The sequence below is a fragment of the Tursiops truncatus genome, chromosome 5 (assembly GCF_011762595.2).
Source record: "Tursiops truncatus isolate mTurTru1 chromosome 5, mTurTru1.mat.Y, whole genome shotgun sequence".
In the NCBI taxonomy this organism is placed as follows: domain Eukaryota; kingdom Metazoa; phylum Chordata; class Mammalia; order Artiodactyla; family Delphinidae; genus Tursiops; species Tursiops truncatus.
In genome coordinates, this window is record NC_047038.1 from 93,378,411 (window position 1) to 93,395,721 (window position 17,311).

The following is a 17,311-nucleotide window of genomic DNA, read 5'->3' on the forward strand; positions in this document are numbered from 1 at the left end:
TGAGCCTGAGGCAGTGAGGGTTGGGAGTCTACTTGGGCAGAGAGGTTGAGTGAAGAAAGCCGGGTCTCCTTGCAGACTGGAAGAATTTTGAAAAAAGACTACTGAACAGGTGGCTTAGGGAGAGAGTATACATCTGAAATGCTATCTGTATACATTTTGAAACAAAGCAGAAAGAGAACTTTCAAACAGGAGGCTGGACCATTGTTGACATTAGTCAGCCAACCAATCAATTGATCAATAGGTAATTACTGAATGCCTGCCATACGCTTAGCAGATACAAGACTTTGTGATGCCATTGGCATTGACCAGTGGCCCTTTTGATAGACAAGGCTGGAGTTTAAACTTTTCATAAAATTGTTCGAGTTCTCTAAGTTTGTATTAAATGCCTTCAGAAAGGTTCATAGAAATATTTTCTAAAGCAACAGTGAACTGAGTCGCTGATTGGTATCGGAATGTTAATTAAGATGCTAATAATGCCAACTTACTTTAAATTCAGATTAGTGCTATTCAAGATAAAGACCAGCTGGTGTTGGTTTAATAATTTATAACCAAGCAACCCATATCTGTGGAAATCTCAAAGTTGAGTGCTGAGAAAAATCCAGCACAACCTGTTATAAATGGTGCTATGCCCTGGCTGAAAGAATTTACAACCACCAAGTTTGTCTGTGGTACATGCTTTGAGTTTCACAAATATTAGATATAAGGCGTGGGGAAATTCAAAGGACAAAACCTCCTCATTCTTTAGTCATGTAAGTACTTGAGCTATTATGAAGGGCTTTTCTGACTCTAGCTAACACAATAAATCAAAGCAAGTTCAGAGGTTTCTGTTAGCCATTCTCGCTCTCTTCCTTCCCCCTCTCCTCTTTTTCTCTTTCCTTCCTTTTATACCGACTTCCCTTCCTCACCTAGGCAACTATTTTAATTTTTTTTATCTTCTTGTTTTTATGGGCTCATGTAAAATGGGTATTGTTTTCAGCGAGTATACGTATATGTATGTTTTTCTTAAATGATACCATGTTATAGAGTTCACGTTGTTCTTTTTTCACTCAGCGGTATGTTTTTCAGATTCACCCAGTTGCTATATCATCTAGCCCTTTGTTTCTCACTGCTGCATAGTCCTTCCTGGTCTGCATCCCCTACAGCTCTCCCATCTGCTGTCCCAGGGACGGGATCCCTCACTTCCTTCCATCTGCACACCATCACTAGGGAGCACCGGTGAACAACCTCCGACGACATGTCCTTTGATGAACTGGGTGGGAGGTTCCCTGGATGGATGGATAACCTGAGAGCAGAACTGTTGGTTTCTTTTTTTTTCTTTTAATTTTAATTTATTCTTTAATTGTTGACTCTTCGTTTTCTTTATGTGATAACTAGTACCAGGTAGCTCACCAGCATCTACACTCCCAAGCATAAGGGCTCTTTCATCTCTACATCCTTGCCACCATTTGACATTATCAAACTTCAGGTTTTTTCCTGGTCAATAGGTATACAAGGACATCCTATTTTAATTTGCATTTTTCTGGTTATTAATGAGTTTGAGAATATCTTCAACTCCTGTTGGACTTTTGTGTTTCCTCTTTGATAAGTTGCTTTTTGATATGATTTCCCCATTGTTTCATAGGCCTTGCTACCTTTTTATTGTTGATTTTATGGAATTCCTTGCACCTTATAGATATTAACTCTGTCAGTCATAAATATGCAAACATTTTCCCATTTCGTTACCTTTTAACCTTTAATGTGGTGCCCTTCGTTGAACAGAAATCTCTAATTCATCATTTTTCACTTTAACATTTTGCTTTTGAATTTTTGTTTAAGAAGACCCACCCAGATCAAGTTCACAAAGAAATTATACTGCAATTAATAGAAGAAATTCTATTAATTTCACAGTTTTTTCTTTATGTAGGTTGTTGATCCATCTGGAGTCTACTTCTGTATATAAGTTTAAGTAGTGATCCAGTTTGATTTTTTCTGCATTTCATGATCCAGTGTTCCCAGCATCATTTAGTGATTCAATCTAACCTTCTCCATTGATCCTTATTGGATATTAAGTTTCCATATGGACATAGGTCTATCTCTGAGCTGTTTGAGTAGTACAAATTTCTGTTCTTGTACCACTATCACATTGTTTTGCTTTGTTTTGTTTTGTCCCTTAATTTCTATTGCTTGGCAGTATGTCTCAATGTCTGATTGGGCAAATTCTCCCTTTCTTTCATCTTCATTTTTAAGTTAACTATTCATGAACTTTAGAGTGTTTATTGAATTACTAATAAAATTCAACTGGAAGTTTTATTAATATTGTATTGAAGTTATAGACTAGTTTGGGGAGAAATGACATCTTCCTAATAATTTTATTTAAATTTACAAATTATACGCCAAGTATTACTTTAGGTGTATCCTAAAACATTCGATCTGTAATGTTTTTATTGTTGGGCAATTCCAATTTTTAAAAAATTTCCGCAATTCTTTATTTCTGGGAAAATCCACTTGGCTTGTAGATTATTCAGTTCTGTGGATATGTCAGTTCTAGAATAGAAGCTTCAGAAGTTTCTGGAGGGTAGGAGAGAAGAACGCTTTTGAGATTCATTTTTGCTTCTTTGCTCCAGCTATGCGTTGAGGGGATGATTTTCTTCTTCTCTGATATGAAGGCCACTGCTTTTGTCCATTTACTGAAGATTATCTTGCCTTACATGTGTGCTTCTAGAGAGATGCTGAATCCTCTAGGATGCAGGGTGGAACGTTTGGCCCCATCAGTTGCCATCCTTTTTCTCAAGTTCTTGAAATCTTTTTCAGGAGGTTAGTATGGTGAGGGTGGATTGAGAGAACAGACAGAATAAATCTCAGTAGTTCTCTATTCCTGAAACACCGATTCTCTGATAGTGAGAAGAAGTTTGTTTTGCTTGTTTTTAAAGAATTTAGCCAGTGAGCATGGAATAGATTGAGTCATAGACTTACCTGCAGCTGCATTCACCCTCACCTCCCTTTTCTACTCAGAAAAGGAGGACTTTCTCTGTTCTGTTCAAGTCTAATCTCTCCATCTGTACTTTTGAATGTAACTCCCCTTTTTTCTCCTAGATACGCTTTCAACAATTATTCTACCTCTTCTCTTTTTAAAAACCTTTCCCGGGGTCTGTATTTGCTTTGGGCTTTTACAGTATTGGAGAGACAATACATCCCTTTAACCCCTCCCCCCGACTTTTTTTTAAATTGGAGTATAATTGCTTTACTATGTCGTGCTAGTTTCTGGTGTACAATGAAGTGAATCAGCTATATGTATACATATATCCCCTCCCTCTCAGACCTCTCTCCGCCCCCGCCATCCCACCCATCTAGGTCATCACAGAGCACGGAGCTGAGCTCCCTGAGCTATACAGCTATCTTTTTTACACATGGTAGTGTATTTATGTCAAACCTAATCTTCCAATTCATCCCACCCTCCCTTTCCCATTCTGTGTCCACACGTCTGTTCTCTACATCTCTATTCCTGCCCTGGAGATAGGTTCATCTGTACTATTTTTCTAGTTATGTCACCTCTATCTATACCCTTGCATTCACAGCCAGGAGCCTTTAAAGGAACAGTTTATAATCATGGCCTTCACTTTCATTCTGTCTGATGACTCCACTGAAATGGTTATGGCACAGGTCACTCGTGTCCCAATTTCTAAGTGAAGTGAACCCTCTTCAGTCTTTATTTGTCCTCTCTGTACTGTTAATGTCTTCCTTCTTGAAACTTCTTCCTTTCTTGGATTCTCAGCCACCACACTCCTGTTTTCTCTCCTACCTTTGGATCATTTCTTCTTTGTTACCTTTGCCAGTTTTTTTCTTTTTTCAGTAAATTTTGGTGCTCTCCAGATCCTTGACTACTTCTTTCTTATCCGTCATGCTTTTACTGAATAAATCAACTAATTTCTGATTTCAACAACCCCTATGTGATGACCCCCAAGCCTCTCCCCAGAGTCTCAGAACTCTAAATGAGGCCATTTATTGGACTGCACGTATCTCAAACTGAGTCTGTTGTAATCCCCCGCTCTCCTTTTTGTGTTCCTTGAGTGGCGTCACTCGTCTCCATGCCAGAACCCCAGGCAGCCATCTGAGACACTTTCACCAACACAGCTCTCAAATCCATCACCTCATTCACAGCCTCGATTCAGCTCCCTCTCATCTTGTTCTGTGAGCATTGCTACGCTATTCCAGCAAGGCCCCCAACTCTCCTTCCTCACCCCTCCAAACTGTCTCCAAACTAAAGCCAAAATGATCCTTCTTATACACAAACATAGCCATATTTTTACCTTGTTTAAATCTGTGTAGGGGCCACGGGCGTCTTTCATAGGATGAGAATCTAGACTATAGAGTTTGGCATACAAGTTACTATGGCCCTTCCCACTTTTCCAGCCGAATGAACTGCTGTTTCCCAGGATTTCCCAAGCTCTGGGCCTGTACTCGCCTCGCGGCTTCGGCCAGGAGGACATTCCCATCAGCTTGGCATGCTCTGACTCGCTTTCCAAGACAATGCTCAAGGGTCATTTCTTCTATGAATCCTTTCTTAACCTTTCATACCTCCTACCCCACACACATTCTGTTGAAATTTTTATTGTGTCTATACAGACCAATCTGAGTGATATGTTTAATATATTGCTAATTGCATATGTTTATCTCCCTCTGGTAGACTTAACAAGCCCCTTCAAGCAGAGACCAAGTTGATTTGGGTTTTGTGTCTCTACCACCTGGCACAGTACTTGACACAGAGCTTAAGAAATGTTTTGGGGGCTAAAGGAATGGATAAGTGAATGAGTAGATCCTGGAAGGCTGTGTGAAGTTCAATTATTTCAACCAAATTTTGTAGCATGACCTTGCTTAGTAGAACTCTGAATTCCTGAATTCTCTCTCCAACCAGGGTTGTCAGATAAAATATAGGATGAAATATTTGGGACAAACTTAAACTAAAAAAGTATTCATTATTTATCTGGAAATTCAAATTTAACTGAGCATTTTTATTTGCCAAATCTGGCAACCCTACCACCAAGGCTGTTTTGACTTTTTTTTTTTAAAATAAATTTATTTATTTATTTATATTTTTAATTTTTGGCTGCATTGGGTCTTTGTTGCTGCTTGTGGGCTTTCTCTAGTTGCGGCGAGAGGGGGCTACTCTTTGTTGCAGTGCGCAGGCTTCTCATTGCGGTGGCTTCTCTTATTGAAGAGCACAGGCTCTAGGTGCACAGGCTTCAGCAGTTGTGGCTCGTGAGCTCTAGAGCGCAGGCTCAGTAGTTGTGGCGCACAGGCTTAGTTGCTCCACTGCATGTGGGATCTTCCCAGACCAAGGCTCAAACCCATGTCCTCTGCATTGACAGGCGGACTCTCAACCACTGCGCCACCAGGAAAGTCCAGCTGTTTTGACTTTAAATCCCATATTAAATTGGATACACTGGTAGGTGGGCCTCAGAGTATTTGTTATGCTTAGTTTAATTAATAATTATTTGTTTCTCCTTCAACTGCGAAAACAGAAATGTTGGAATCAAGGAAATAGAACTTATCTGAGCAGCCAAAGAAAGTGATTACTATGTTGATACCAATTATGGACGTTGTGAAGAATAGACTTTCACTTCTCCCTTTGCTCACTATTGATTTTCTTTGATGGGTTTTCCTCCCCCTTAGCTTGTGATCAGTCCTGTAAGAGTTGTGGCCCCAATAGTCCCAGATGTCTTACCTGTGCTGAGAAGACCGTGTTGCATGATGGGAAATGCATTTCTGAATGTCCTGGTGGGTACTATGCTGATGCCACTGGCAAATGCAAAGGTAAGACGTGGGTAATTGTTATCATCGTCACCATCATCATCAAAAAAGTATTTAATACATGTTTGATTATAGCTGGTGCTATGTGCTGCTCATTTGGAAGTTTCTGTGCATGGTGGAAAAATGGCAAGTTAAAAGGAATATCTTTTCCTTATAGAACCTATGTGTATCTGGTACACATTAGATCTCCAGTGATCTCATCACTGGATCTTTCTGAGATGCCAAGAACATCTTTAAGATCTTTACACAATCCTTGTGTACTTGTAAACCATCACTAACTCAGGTTGTGGGTGTGACAGAATCATTCCACAGATGGCATTTGTAAGCACGTATATTGGCAACTACAGCACACCACAAAAATAAAATTAAAGAGTAAATCAAGTTTGGTAGATTATAAAGCTAAAGTGTGTACCTATTAAAAATGTGGTTTTATGTGCTATTTATATAGGGTTTCTTTCAGATTTATACAACTTAAACTACGAAACATTCCCATTTGAGGTGGGAACTTATTGCTGCCTAGGACACCTTGGTGGTCCTTCTTCTCCAAAACAAACACACGTACTCTTACTTCCACCTGTTGGCAGGATACTTACACCTGTCCCACACCTTGTCTTATTAACCTCCTGTTTGTTTGCCAACCTCTTTACTTATACAGTGTTCATCCCTTTTCCTCAATATCCTGCCCTCAACGGTCAGATCCTGTCCCCACACTCCCCTCTCCCAGCTCCTGACCATGGTCCTCCAGAGCCTTCTTGCAGTATCTCACTCCTGTCCCTTAGGACAGCATGGTACCATCTGCCTCTTGGAGCCAGAGATGTCCCACTGTTACCAACCAGGACAAAAGCAGCAGAGACGCATGCCTGACATTGCCATACATAGTGGTCAGATTCTGTAATATAATTCTTAGAATCCTAAAATGTCCAGTTGTAAGTGTCTTAAATGACCATTTAGTCCAACCTCTTGCCATACATATGCCAAGGAAACTAGGCCTGGGGAGACCCAGACTTGGCTAAGGGCATAAGTTAGGGGATAGGCCCGTCAGAATCCCAGTGCTCCCAACATCCAGACCCATGAACTTTCCCCTCTTCCCTATTCACATGGGAGTTTTAGGTTCAGACAGACCTAGGGCTAAATCCCAGCTCTGCTGCTAATTAACTCTGTGATCTTGGGTAAATTTTTTAACTCCCCAAGACCTCGGTTTTCTCATCTGTAAAATGGGGTTAATAATATAATGTTGCTCATAATGTTGCTATGAAGGTTAAAAGTGGCAATATGTATAAAACACTTAATACAAACATACATAAAGGGTAGCTAATAAATAATTGATAGAACATGGTGAAAGATGGATAAAGGGGCAATGTGGGCAGTTCTGGTGCTATAACCACCTTCGAACACATATATCTCTTGATTTTGTGCAACAGCTGAAGGGGGATTGAGTGATAGATGAGAGGGCTTCCTAGCACCTAAGGAGCCTGGCCAAGAAGTAGGCACCCTAGTCGCCTCGGTCCCATTGTGTTCCCCTCTTCTTCTCTTCCTCAGTTTGTCACAACTCGTGTGCCAGCTGCTCAGGACCCTCGGCCTCTCACTGTACAGCCTGCATCTCCCCCCAGGCCCTGCGCCAAGGTCACTGTCTGCCCAGCTGTGGAGAGGGCTTCTACCCTGACCACGGGATCTGCAGAGGTATCACTGGTGTCACCATCATTCTTGAGAGACTTTCCCATCACAAGGACATAGATATAAGTTACTTTTTGGGGCAACTTTTCCTCTAGTGTATCCTCTATGGTTATGTATGCATTATATGCTTTTTTTCATTACCAAGGGATAATCTGAAAAATCACATTTGAATATTTGTGAAGACACTCAAAAGGGTATGATTTTTCTGGCCATTCTTGAGAGGAATGTCATTCCCTTTACCGTGGTACATTAAAACAACCCAACTCTTATTTCCTTCTTTTTCTGTTCTCTGACCATCGCTAATGTTTTTCTTAGTCTTCATTTTGTTTTTCCCTGAAGAGCTTCTTTTTGTTAATGACACTGTTGAGCAAACTGAGACTTACTAGCAATGCCTCTGGGTTAAGTAAAATGGAACCTCTTCAATAGCTGTTTGCCAAAAAGGCTTTGGGCTCATTGGGAGGACAGTCTCATTTGAGCCTTTTGAAACTAGAACATTGGGAGCAAACACTTGAATTAAGTAAAAGGTTAATTTATGTTTACTTATACGTAGGGCACCTTGGAAAAGAATGTGAGAATAGTTACAAGAAAAATATATTTAAAACAGGGATGCTGCAATAGATATTCTGAAAAAGAAAATTTAGAGAATCTTTTAAAGGACAGTAGAGGTCATTATATCAGAATGTGGGCAGGAGAGATTTCGAGTACTCTCTTTGGCTCTGATCTTCACCAGTAGTCAAGGAAAACCAGAACCTGGGATTGTCAAATGCTTGCTGCTGCTCTAAAGGGGCCTCTTCCTTGTCTAGAAAAGCAGCCTTTCCTCACATAAATTCTAAGATCAATTTGTTGCCTGGACCCCTCTATAGTGAGTGATGGATGCCGTAATGGACAGTAACACAGGTACCATTTTTGCACAAAATACAGTAACGGACCTTGTAGGAATGCTTCTTAAAATCTGCCATGAAAACTGAGGCTGTAGTGTTAAATCGTCATCCACTGTATGTGAATCTCTGGAGAACCAAGCCAATATTGTCCAGTTTGCTTTTTCTTTCCCCCACCCCCCATGATATAGCCTGGCAGCCCTTCCAGGACCTGAGAGATGTGACTGGCTAACATCACCCTCATTTGGCCTCTCACAGATATTGTTATTATCACCTTGGGCTTTGTATAGAACATTAGAAAAACAGTTTCCTGAAAAGATGTATCTGGTGCACTTTTCTGAGTGATTTTGACTTCATTAGGGACTCCCCTTGGTTGCAACATCTATCTGATCCTTGGATTTTTCCTGCATTTTATTCCTCTTGGCAGGCTGTCATTCCTCTTGCCTGACTTGTGTGGGTCCAGAGAGCTCTCAGTGCACCCAGTGTAAGAAGCCAGAGGAAGGATTGCACATTGAGCAGCTCTCTGGGGCAAACATCACCTCTGGCGAGTGTCTGTCCCAGTGCAGAGCCCAGTTTTACTTGGAGAACACTGGGCTGTGTGAAGGTAAGTAAGCCTGATTTGAGGAAATGTTAGGTAGCTTCTGGGCTTACCTCTTGAGGGATCCTGTGAGGTGGGACCAAAGCCAGAAGATCAGTGGCTCCTGGATGCTTGTGGCTAGACCAGAAGACCGACATGCAGAAGAGTGGCCCCCACTGATGTCCTCCTTCCCTTTGTGCATAATAGGTGATCTTAAAGAGCTAGTTGCTTTTACCCCGCTGCCCCCAGAGATACACTCTCAGAAATTCCTGGTGAGAGTTCTTTCAGAGACAGTATGAGTAACCGAGACAGACCCAGAACTCATTGTAGAATTCCGTTTATTATTTGTACAATTTGCTACTCTTAATATGAATTGGTCTCTTCAGGGCAAAATCTGGACTTCTGTCAAAATTTAGAAGTGATTCCTGCCATCGTTTTGGCATATCGTCTACAGAGAATTGATGCCATCCTGAATAATTTGACTCAGAGCTAGGTCATCTATAAGTGGTTGAAGATGAGATAAAGGGGAGATACATATAATTTCTTGGGAGGTAGGGGAGGCCCCCCTCTGCTCCTACAAGAACGTTCCTTGCTGTTGGATGAAATTTTTAACTCTCAAGCTACTTGGAAAAAAAATTCTACTTATATTTTTCATTGTAAACATATGTTCATTAAGGAAAATTTTGAATGTAGAAAAAAGTAAAAAAGTAGTCTGCCCACCATCTACCAGCTAAACCCAGTTGCCTTTACCATTTTGCTATAATATATCTGAGTCTTTTTTCCTGTACACTTTGAGTTTTTATTTTTGCAATATAACTGTAAGCATACTGCAGACTCAATTTTGTATTACAAGCTCAAAATTTAAAGTGGCTTCAATTTTACATTGGAATGTACTCCCACGTGGAAATGCTGGATTTCAAGGTTAGGTTAAAAGATTTTGGACACGGTGAGTTATACTGCATAGTAGAAATATGCAGAATTGGAATACAGAGACCCCAGGCCAGACACTTCAGCTGTCTGAGCCTTTGCATCCACAGCATTAGAATAGGGATAATTATCTTTCACACAAGCTTTTTTTTTTTTTTTTTTTTTTTTTTTGCGGTACGCGGGCCTCTCACTGTTGTGGCCTCTACTGTTGCGGAGCACAGGCTCCGGATGCGCAGGCTCAGCGGCCATGGCTCACGGGACCAGCTGCTCCACGGCATGTGGGATCCTCCCGGACCGGGGCACGAACCCTTGTCCCCTGCATCGGCAGGCGGACTCCCAACCACTGCGCCATCAGGGAAGCCCTCACACAAGCTTTTTGCCAGGATCAAAGGAGGTGCAGTGTGTGAAAGTGCTTGGTAAATTGTAAAGCCCCCATGATCACTTGGTATAAATTTCGGTCCATATACTCAGGTATTCACGAACATTATAAGGGTAACCCACTGCTCCCTGGGATGCACCAGGCTCCAGGGGTTTCACATGGTGTCAAAAATTCGGGGAGGGTCTCTAGTCCCCAGACATGCTGGTTTCCACCCATATATGCACTGCCCAAAATTTCCATGGTCTGTTAAACTCTCGTGGCTCTGTTTCCACAGCCACTTACAAAATATGGGAATCTTTGTCACTAAGAGTCCCAATGCCTTCCCAAAGCGCACACCACACAGCCTTCCCTTCTGATCCTAGGACAAATAAAGAAGAAATCTTCCCAGGTTACTCAGAGTGGTTAATGTCCCCTATGATTTTGATTGCTTTCTTAATAATGAAAAATAGGGAATTTAGAGAGGGATCAGAAAAGAGAAACAAAAATAATGAACAATTTAAAAGTTAAATTGTTGGGCTTCCCTGGTAGTGCAGTGGTTGAGAGTCCGCCTGCCGATGCAGGGGACACGGGTTTGTGCCCCGGTCCGGGAAGATCCCACATGCCGCGGAGCAGCTGGGCCCGTGAGCCATGGCCGCTGAGCCTGCGCGTCCGGAGCCTGTGCTCCGCAACGGGAGAGGCCACAACAGTGAGAGGCCCGCGTACCGCAAAAAAAAAAAAGTTGTTAATATAAATTAGAGTAACCAGGGTTATTGAGCCAGAAAATAGTATTCCTGTTGATTTGGTGCACACCATGATGCAGACACTGTGAGAAGTGCCTTATTTGTTTTTTTTTTCCACTAGGTCCTGATACCAGCCTTATGGGGTCAGTGAAGAAACTTAGGTTAGAAGAAGTTAAGGCTGTAACTTGCTCAGTGTCATGTAGCCAGTACAGAGTAGAGTCCAGTGGGGACCTGAGTCAGCCAGGCTCCAGTAGCCATGCACTACACCAGCATGCTACTATAATATGGTCGCCAAAGGGACAAAAGCACAGCATTACAATGCTGTAGGGTTGAGACGTCTTAAATTTCCGAAAGCATCCTTGACCAAGGGGAATGTTCTGGGAATCCCTTTTACAGACACCTTTTAAAAAAGATTAGAATCTAATCCCTCTGGAATGATTTAATTATGGTCCCCTGTGAAAGGGCTAGATTGACCTCTTGAGGACCTTGCAGCCCCGAGATTTTATGCTTATTCACACAATATTGTTAGGTATCACACATATAGCTCTCTACTCACATTTACTACCAAATCCCATGCAATCTCTGCTAGGGAGATTGTTGTACTCAATTTATTAGTGATGAGAATGTGGTAGAAAGAGGTTAATTGAGTTGCCCAAGATTCCACTGGGAAACTGAGTGCAACCACCAGTTGTTACCAACCTTACCTGAGTATTAAGTGTGTTAATTGATGTATTTCCTGTCACTCGTCCCGTATCTCTGGCAACCTTTCTGCCTTCCCACAATCTGTTCCATTTTCAATTCTGCCGAAGCCTCGTCTCAGAACTCAGGCCTGGGAGCCCTGTGAGAATGCATTGGGCATGCCTTCTCATACACACGAGAAATACCCTCTCCTCTTTAAGGAACGTTTTAAAAGGTTGGAGTTTTTGTGTGTGCCACTGAGAGTTGATTTTTACAGACCTTTTCATCTCAAGTGCTTTTCTATAAAGAAGAAAAAAACCAACTGTTTTCTGGAACTCTCCCTCTTCCTTTCTCTGAGACTGCAGCACAGAGGGATTAGCATATTACCACAGCTAATGAAAGTGAGAGGCAGATGCATTACAGGAAGAAGCAATTTACTTTAGAATCTGAAAATTGTCAGAAGTTATTATAAAAGTTTCTACTCTGAGCTACATGACAAACCCAGGAATTATCTAGTGGAAGATGAAGCAAATTTACTCAAGATATTTGACGAAGATCCAAGTCTGGGATTGAAGGATGAAAAAATATAAAATTAACAAACAGTGACCAAAGAGAATATTGTTTATTATCAGCTGGAGAACAGTCTGTCTTTATTCATTCCTTCTACAAATGTTTCCTGAGTATCCCCTGGGTGCCAGGCATTTTCTAGGGACTTGGGGTGCCCTCGTGAATGAGTCAGATGAAATCCCTGCTCTCATGGAATTTATATTCTAGTGAGAGAAACGGAAAATAATAAATGAATAACAACAGCAGCAACGAAACCCACAATATACACTTAGCTAGTGGTCTGTACTATGAAATCCACATCAGGGAGGTGGGGAAGACAGAGAGGTGGGCTGAGGTAGGCTCCCAAGCAGAAGCACTTTGGTGAGATGGGGACAGAAACCTGCATGTGTTTTTCCTGCGTTTTTGGTTCACTCTCAGAAATGAACTTGGGTACTTCAGAAGATGGAGCTTTGACTTTATGCTGCTTTTATACACAGCCTCTGTGTTTTCAAAGTGTAGCTAGAATTGCTGGTACGAAATAAAATCTGTCACTAATTGTAGAAGATAATTTGGAGGTGCTTTCAGTAGTCCGCCAAAATTGTACATGTTTAAATATTAATCTTGAGTATTAGCTAAAAGAAGGACTTCAGTAATTTTTTTTTTTTTTTTTTTTTTTTTATGTGGTACGCGGGCCTCTCACTGCTGTGGCCTCTCCCGTTGCGGAGCACAGGCTCTGGACGCGCAGGCTCAGCGGCCATGGCTCACGGGCCCAGCCGCTCCGCGGCATGCGGGATCCTCCCGGATCAGGGCAGGCGGACTCTCAACCACTGCGCCACCAGGGAAGCCCCGGACTTCAGTAATTTTATCCAGAGTTCATCTCACCTGTTTAACTGATTACTCACTAGCATTGACAGATTCTGGTTTCTAAAACAAACAAAAACCCCAAGAAACACCTGTCAGTACCCTTGCACAAATAAAACAAAACAAATTAATAAAAACCAGGCCTTCCAGAACAAGATCAAGGACCATCCCTTACTTTTTCATTCATCTTCCCCACTAAGTTTCCATGCCTCTGGGAGCTGGTGTGAGTCTAAATGAGGTCTCCAGGGCAGAGCTGGGTAGGGACCCCTACGTTGCCCAACTCAGGGGCACTGTTCTCATGGTAATTTATGTGACTGGTGACTTCTGGAGTCATTTAGTGACTGGGCAGCCCAGGGTGGATGGACAGGAGGAAGGACCTGGGACTCCTGTCACTGGGAGGCCTCTCCTCTCTCCTACGGGTATTCTTAAGATCAGGTCAGATTGCTCAACTCAGTCTCAGGTTCTCCTTTTAAAAAATCCTGTATTTTTATTTGCTAAATCTGGGTAACCTAGTAATAGATGTTTTTGTGTCTATATTTTTTAAGTTTCTGTATATGTAAAATGCATGCAATGAGAAGAAATAAAAATTAGGATTTTTTAGAAGTTTATATAATCGAGATTATATAAAAGGGCAGAAGTTCTCCTTCCACTCTTGCTGAGGATTTTTTTTTTTTCATTTAAGGGATTCAACTATTTTGAAGACCCAGTTTTTGGTTGAGGTCTCTCTGTAGAGCAGAACTTCTCAAAGGAAACTCCTGAGAATCTTGTTAAGACGTGGATTCAGATTTCGTAGGTCTGGGGTGGGTTCTGAGCTTCCGCGTTTATAACATGTTCCAGGTGAGGCTGATACTCCTGGTCCACAGACCATAGTTTGAGTAAGCAAAGTCTCTAACTAAAGAAGGAGGGTTTCCCTGGTGGCACAGTGGTTGAGAGTCCGCCTGCCGATGCAGGGGACACGGGTTCGTGCCCCGGTCTGGGAAGATCCCACATGCCGCGGAGCGGCTGGGCGCGTGAGCCATGACCGCTGAGCCTGCGCGTCCGGAGCCTGTGCTCCTCAATGAGCAGAGGCCACAGTGAGAGGCCCGCGTACCGCAAAAAAAAAAAAGAAGGATAACTACACCACTTTATCATATCACTGGTGTAACTTCTTTCTAACGATAGCAGTTTTTAAAAAATCCTAATTTTTACTTCTTCTCATTGCATGCATTTTACATATTACAGAAACTCAAAAAATTTAGACAAAAAAACCAAAAACATCTATTACTAGGTTTCCCAGATTTAGCAAATACAAATACAGGATTTTGAAAAAATCTGATGTAAAATTCATTGCTAAAAATTTTGAAAGCCTCCATCAAATTACTTTAGAGGAAAAGATTGATTGCCAAAATCAGCCCAAGAAGACATAGAAAGCCTGAGTAAATTAAAAGTCATACATAAAATGGAAAAGGTTAACAAAGAACTTCCTCAGAAAGAGGACTAAGCTTAGACAGTTTAATGTGTGAGTTATTAAAACCATCTAAAACCCAAATAAATAAATCTTATAAGATTATAAAATCCCAGAGCATAGAAAAAGATAGTATATTTTAGAATACACTTGCTTTTTGGTCCAGCATAACACTAATGCCAAAATTAGAGCATTAGAAAGAAAAAACTATAGATTCTAGATAAAATTCCTTTAAAAAGATCAAATTGAATTCAGAACTATGTTAAAAGTTTTAATGTTTATATAAGGTTATTTTAATACTGTATAAATCACCTCATATTGAGATATTAGATAATTTATCATGTCAAAGGAGAAAAAAATATGATCACGGTTATTTGCTGAAAATCTGTCTAACTAGATCCACATTTGATTGTTTTATTTAAATCATGATCTATTCTTCATATAAGGAAAAGCCTCTTAGTAAATCAGGAAGATGATTATATAAAAAATATAGGATTAGGAAATAAAAATATTTAGCACATAAAAAATGAAATGTTTAGTATGCCCAAGTATTACCTGAGATATTCTAAAATATTTTGCACTCTTTATCTGAAATTCAAATTTAACTAGGTGTCCTTTATTTTATCTGTAAATCCTACCTATAACCCTTCTATCTTCTATCTCTTTTAAACTTTTGATATAGATTCTTACAGTTATTTACACACACACACACACATATATATATATCACTTTATTGTTTATAAAATTCCATACAACCAAGAATTTGATTGGAAATCATGTGTGTTTATATTTACTTCCATTTTATAGATGAAGAAAGTGAGACTTAGAATGAACCAACTAAAGAATAGTTTAGCAGTGGGGGATCCTGGGCTCTAATAGAGGACATGGTTGCTTAGGAAATAGTTCCTTCTTTCCAAGCCTAGATCCTTTGTTCTTCACTTTGCCCTAGAACTTTACAATTTAATTTCAGGCCAGGCCATCTCAATTAATGGTCCAGCTCAATCACCATGTCAACAACTGGGCAGTGGTGGAGCAGCATGGGATATGAACATAGCTGGGATGATTGGACTACCCACATAAATTGCCCCGATTCTGTGGCAAATTAATGATGGATTTTTTCAGTTCCCATACAGTTCAGGAAGAGGGTTCAAGATAATATAATTTTGAGGAAATTACAAGTTTTATTTTAAAAATGAACTCTGGGGACTTTCCTGGTGGTCCAGTGGTTAAGTCTCCCAACTCCCAATACAGGGGGCCCGGGTTTAATCCCTGGTCAGGAACCGAGATCCCGCATGCCGCAACTAAAAAGAAAGATCCCGCATGCCACTACTAAGACCCGGCACAGCCAAATAAATAAATATTTAATAAAAAAATTAAAATGAACTCTGTAGTACAATAATGAATTTTACCTACATATTTTCTAATGTATTATGTCAGTAGAAACATTGGGCTTCAAAAAGGAATGCAGAGATAATAAACATCCCAGTGGCCCCCATTCCTGCATTGCTGGCTTTTCATTAAATTTAGAATGATCACAGAGCTTTGGTCAGGGAAACATCAGGGAGATTTTAGCAACTAAATTTTTCCAAGCCTTCTTTTTCCGTCTTGAAGACAGTATTGCCTCCTTAGACGGATCTTACTGCATGGGGCAAAATTGCACAAAATCAATACAGGTTTGGTATGCATTTTTTTTCTAGTTTTATTGAGATATAATTGACATATAACATTGTATTAGTTTAAGCTGTACAACAGAATGATTTGATATACGTTTATGTTGCAAAATGATCACCACAGTAGGTTTAGTTGACATCCATCACCTCACATAGTTGCAATTTTTTTTCTTGTGATGAGAACTTTTAAGATTTACTCTCAGCAACTTTCAGAAGCACAACACAGTATTGTTAACTATAGTTACCATGCTGTACATTAGATTCCCCAGGACTTATTTATCTTATAACTGGAAGTTTGTACCTTTTGACCACCTTCACTCATTTCCCCTCCCCTCAGCCTTCCCTACCCCCCCAACAATCACCAGTCTGTTGTCTGAACCTTATCATTCAGCCTAGCTCTAGCTCTTGGTTGTGTCTTAAACTTTTGTGATTGTCCAAGTCACTTTCTTTGTTCTCAGTGGCACCCAGTAGGTGAGGGTGTGCAAAGCCCTGTCCCTGTCTCAAAAGGGAGGATCTCAGTCAGCATCTAGATGCTGTCTGATTGGATCTGGACCCTTCTGCAAGGGCTTCTAAATTGTGCCAATGAACCTCTTTCAGAGAAAGTCTGGGAGGTGGGTTTTCTGTCCACTCTCTCTGCACTGAGCCCCGAGGACATGGGTAGCCAGTTAAGAACTGTTCCTCTGTTTGCTACAGTCCTAACTAAATCCACGTACTCAAGCCCTGCTGATCACCAGAGTCTGGCCGTCAAGGGGTGTGTCCTCTGGGCAGCAGCCACAAAAGCCAGGGCCCTGGAAGTGCACACAGGCTCTTTCCAGGAAGAAAGAGTGACCTGGAGCCGGGCAGAGGGAGGGCTTGACCTCGCGCCCAGGTCTCAGAAGAGTATTGCAGGCACTCAGCCTCTACGTGTGTGTTAAAGTAGAAGCCTGACCCTCAGGCTGCAGCTTTTAATGTATGCAAATACGTCTCTTTCAGGAAAAGACTGGGAGATGGGCATTTCTGACTGATGCCTCTGCCCTGAGCCCTGGGGGGACACAACCACCGCAAATCCTAGGCAGCTTGTGAAGAACTGTTTCTTTGTATGCTCTAGTCCTTGAGGTTTTCTGGATTCAAGCCCTTTTGGCTTTCAGAGTTAGAGTTTTGGGGTCCCATTTCTCAGGTGGAAGTCTTAAAG

General features: G+C 41.2%; 1 protein-coding gene across 8 annotated transcripts in view; it reads left to right on the forward strand.

The window, feature by feature from the left end:
• Positions 1–17,311, forward strand: part of FRAS1 (Fraser extracellular matrix complex subunit 1) — a 465,636-nt gene that overhangs the window by 246,697 nt on the left and 201,628 nt on the right. For all 8 annotated transcript variants that reach the window (XM_033857169.2, XM_033857168.2, XM_033857167.2 and 5 more), the window contains 3 exons: positions 5,650–5,790; positions 7,327–7,467; positions 8,767–8,943. In XM_033857169.2, the coding sequence (XP_033713060.1) occupies positions 5,650–5,790; positions 7,327–7,467; positions 8,767–8,943 (459 nt within the window). The remainder of the gene's footprint in view (positions 1–5,649; positions 5,791–7,326; positions 7,468–8,766; positions 8,944–17,311) is intronic.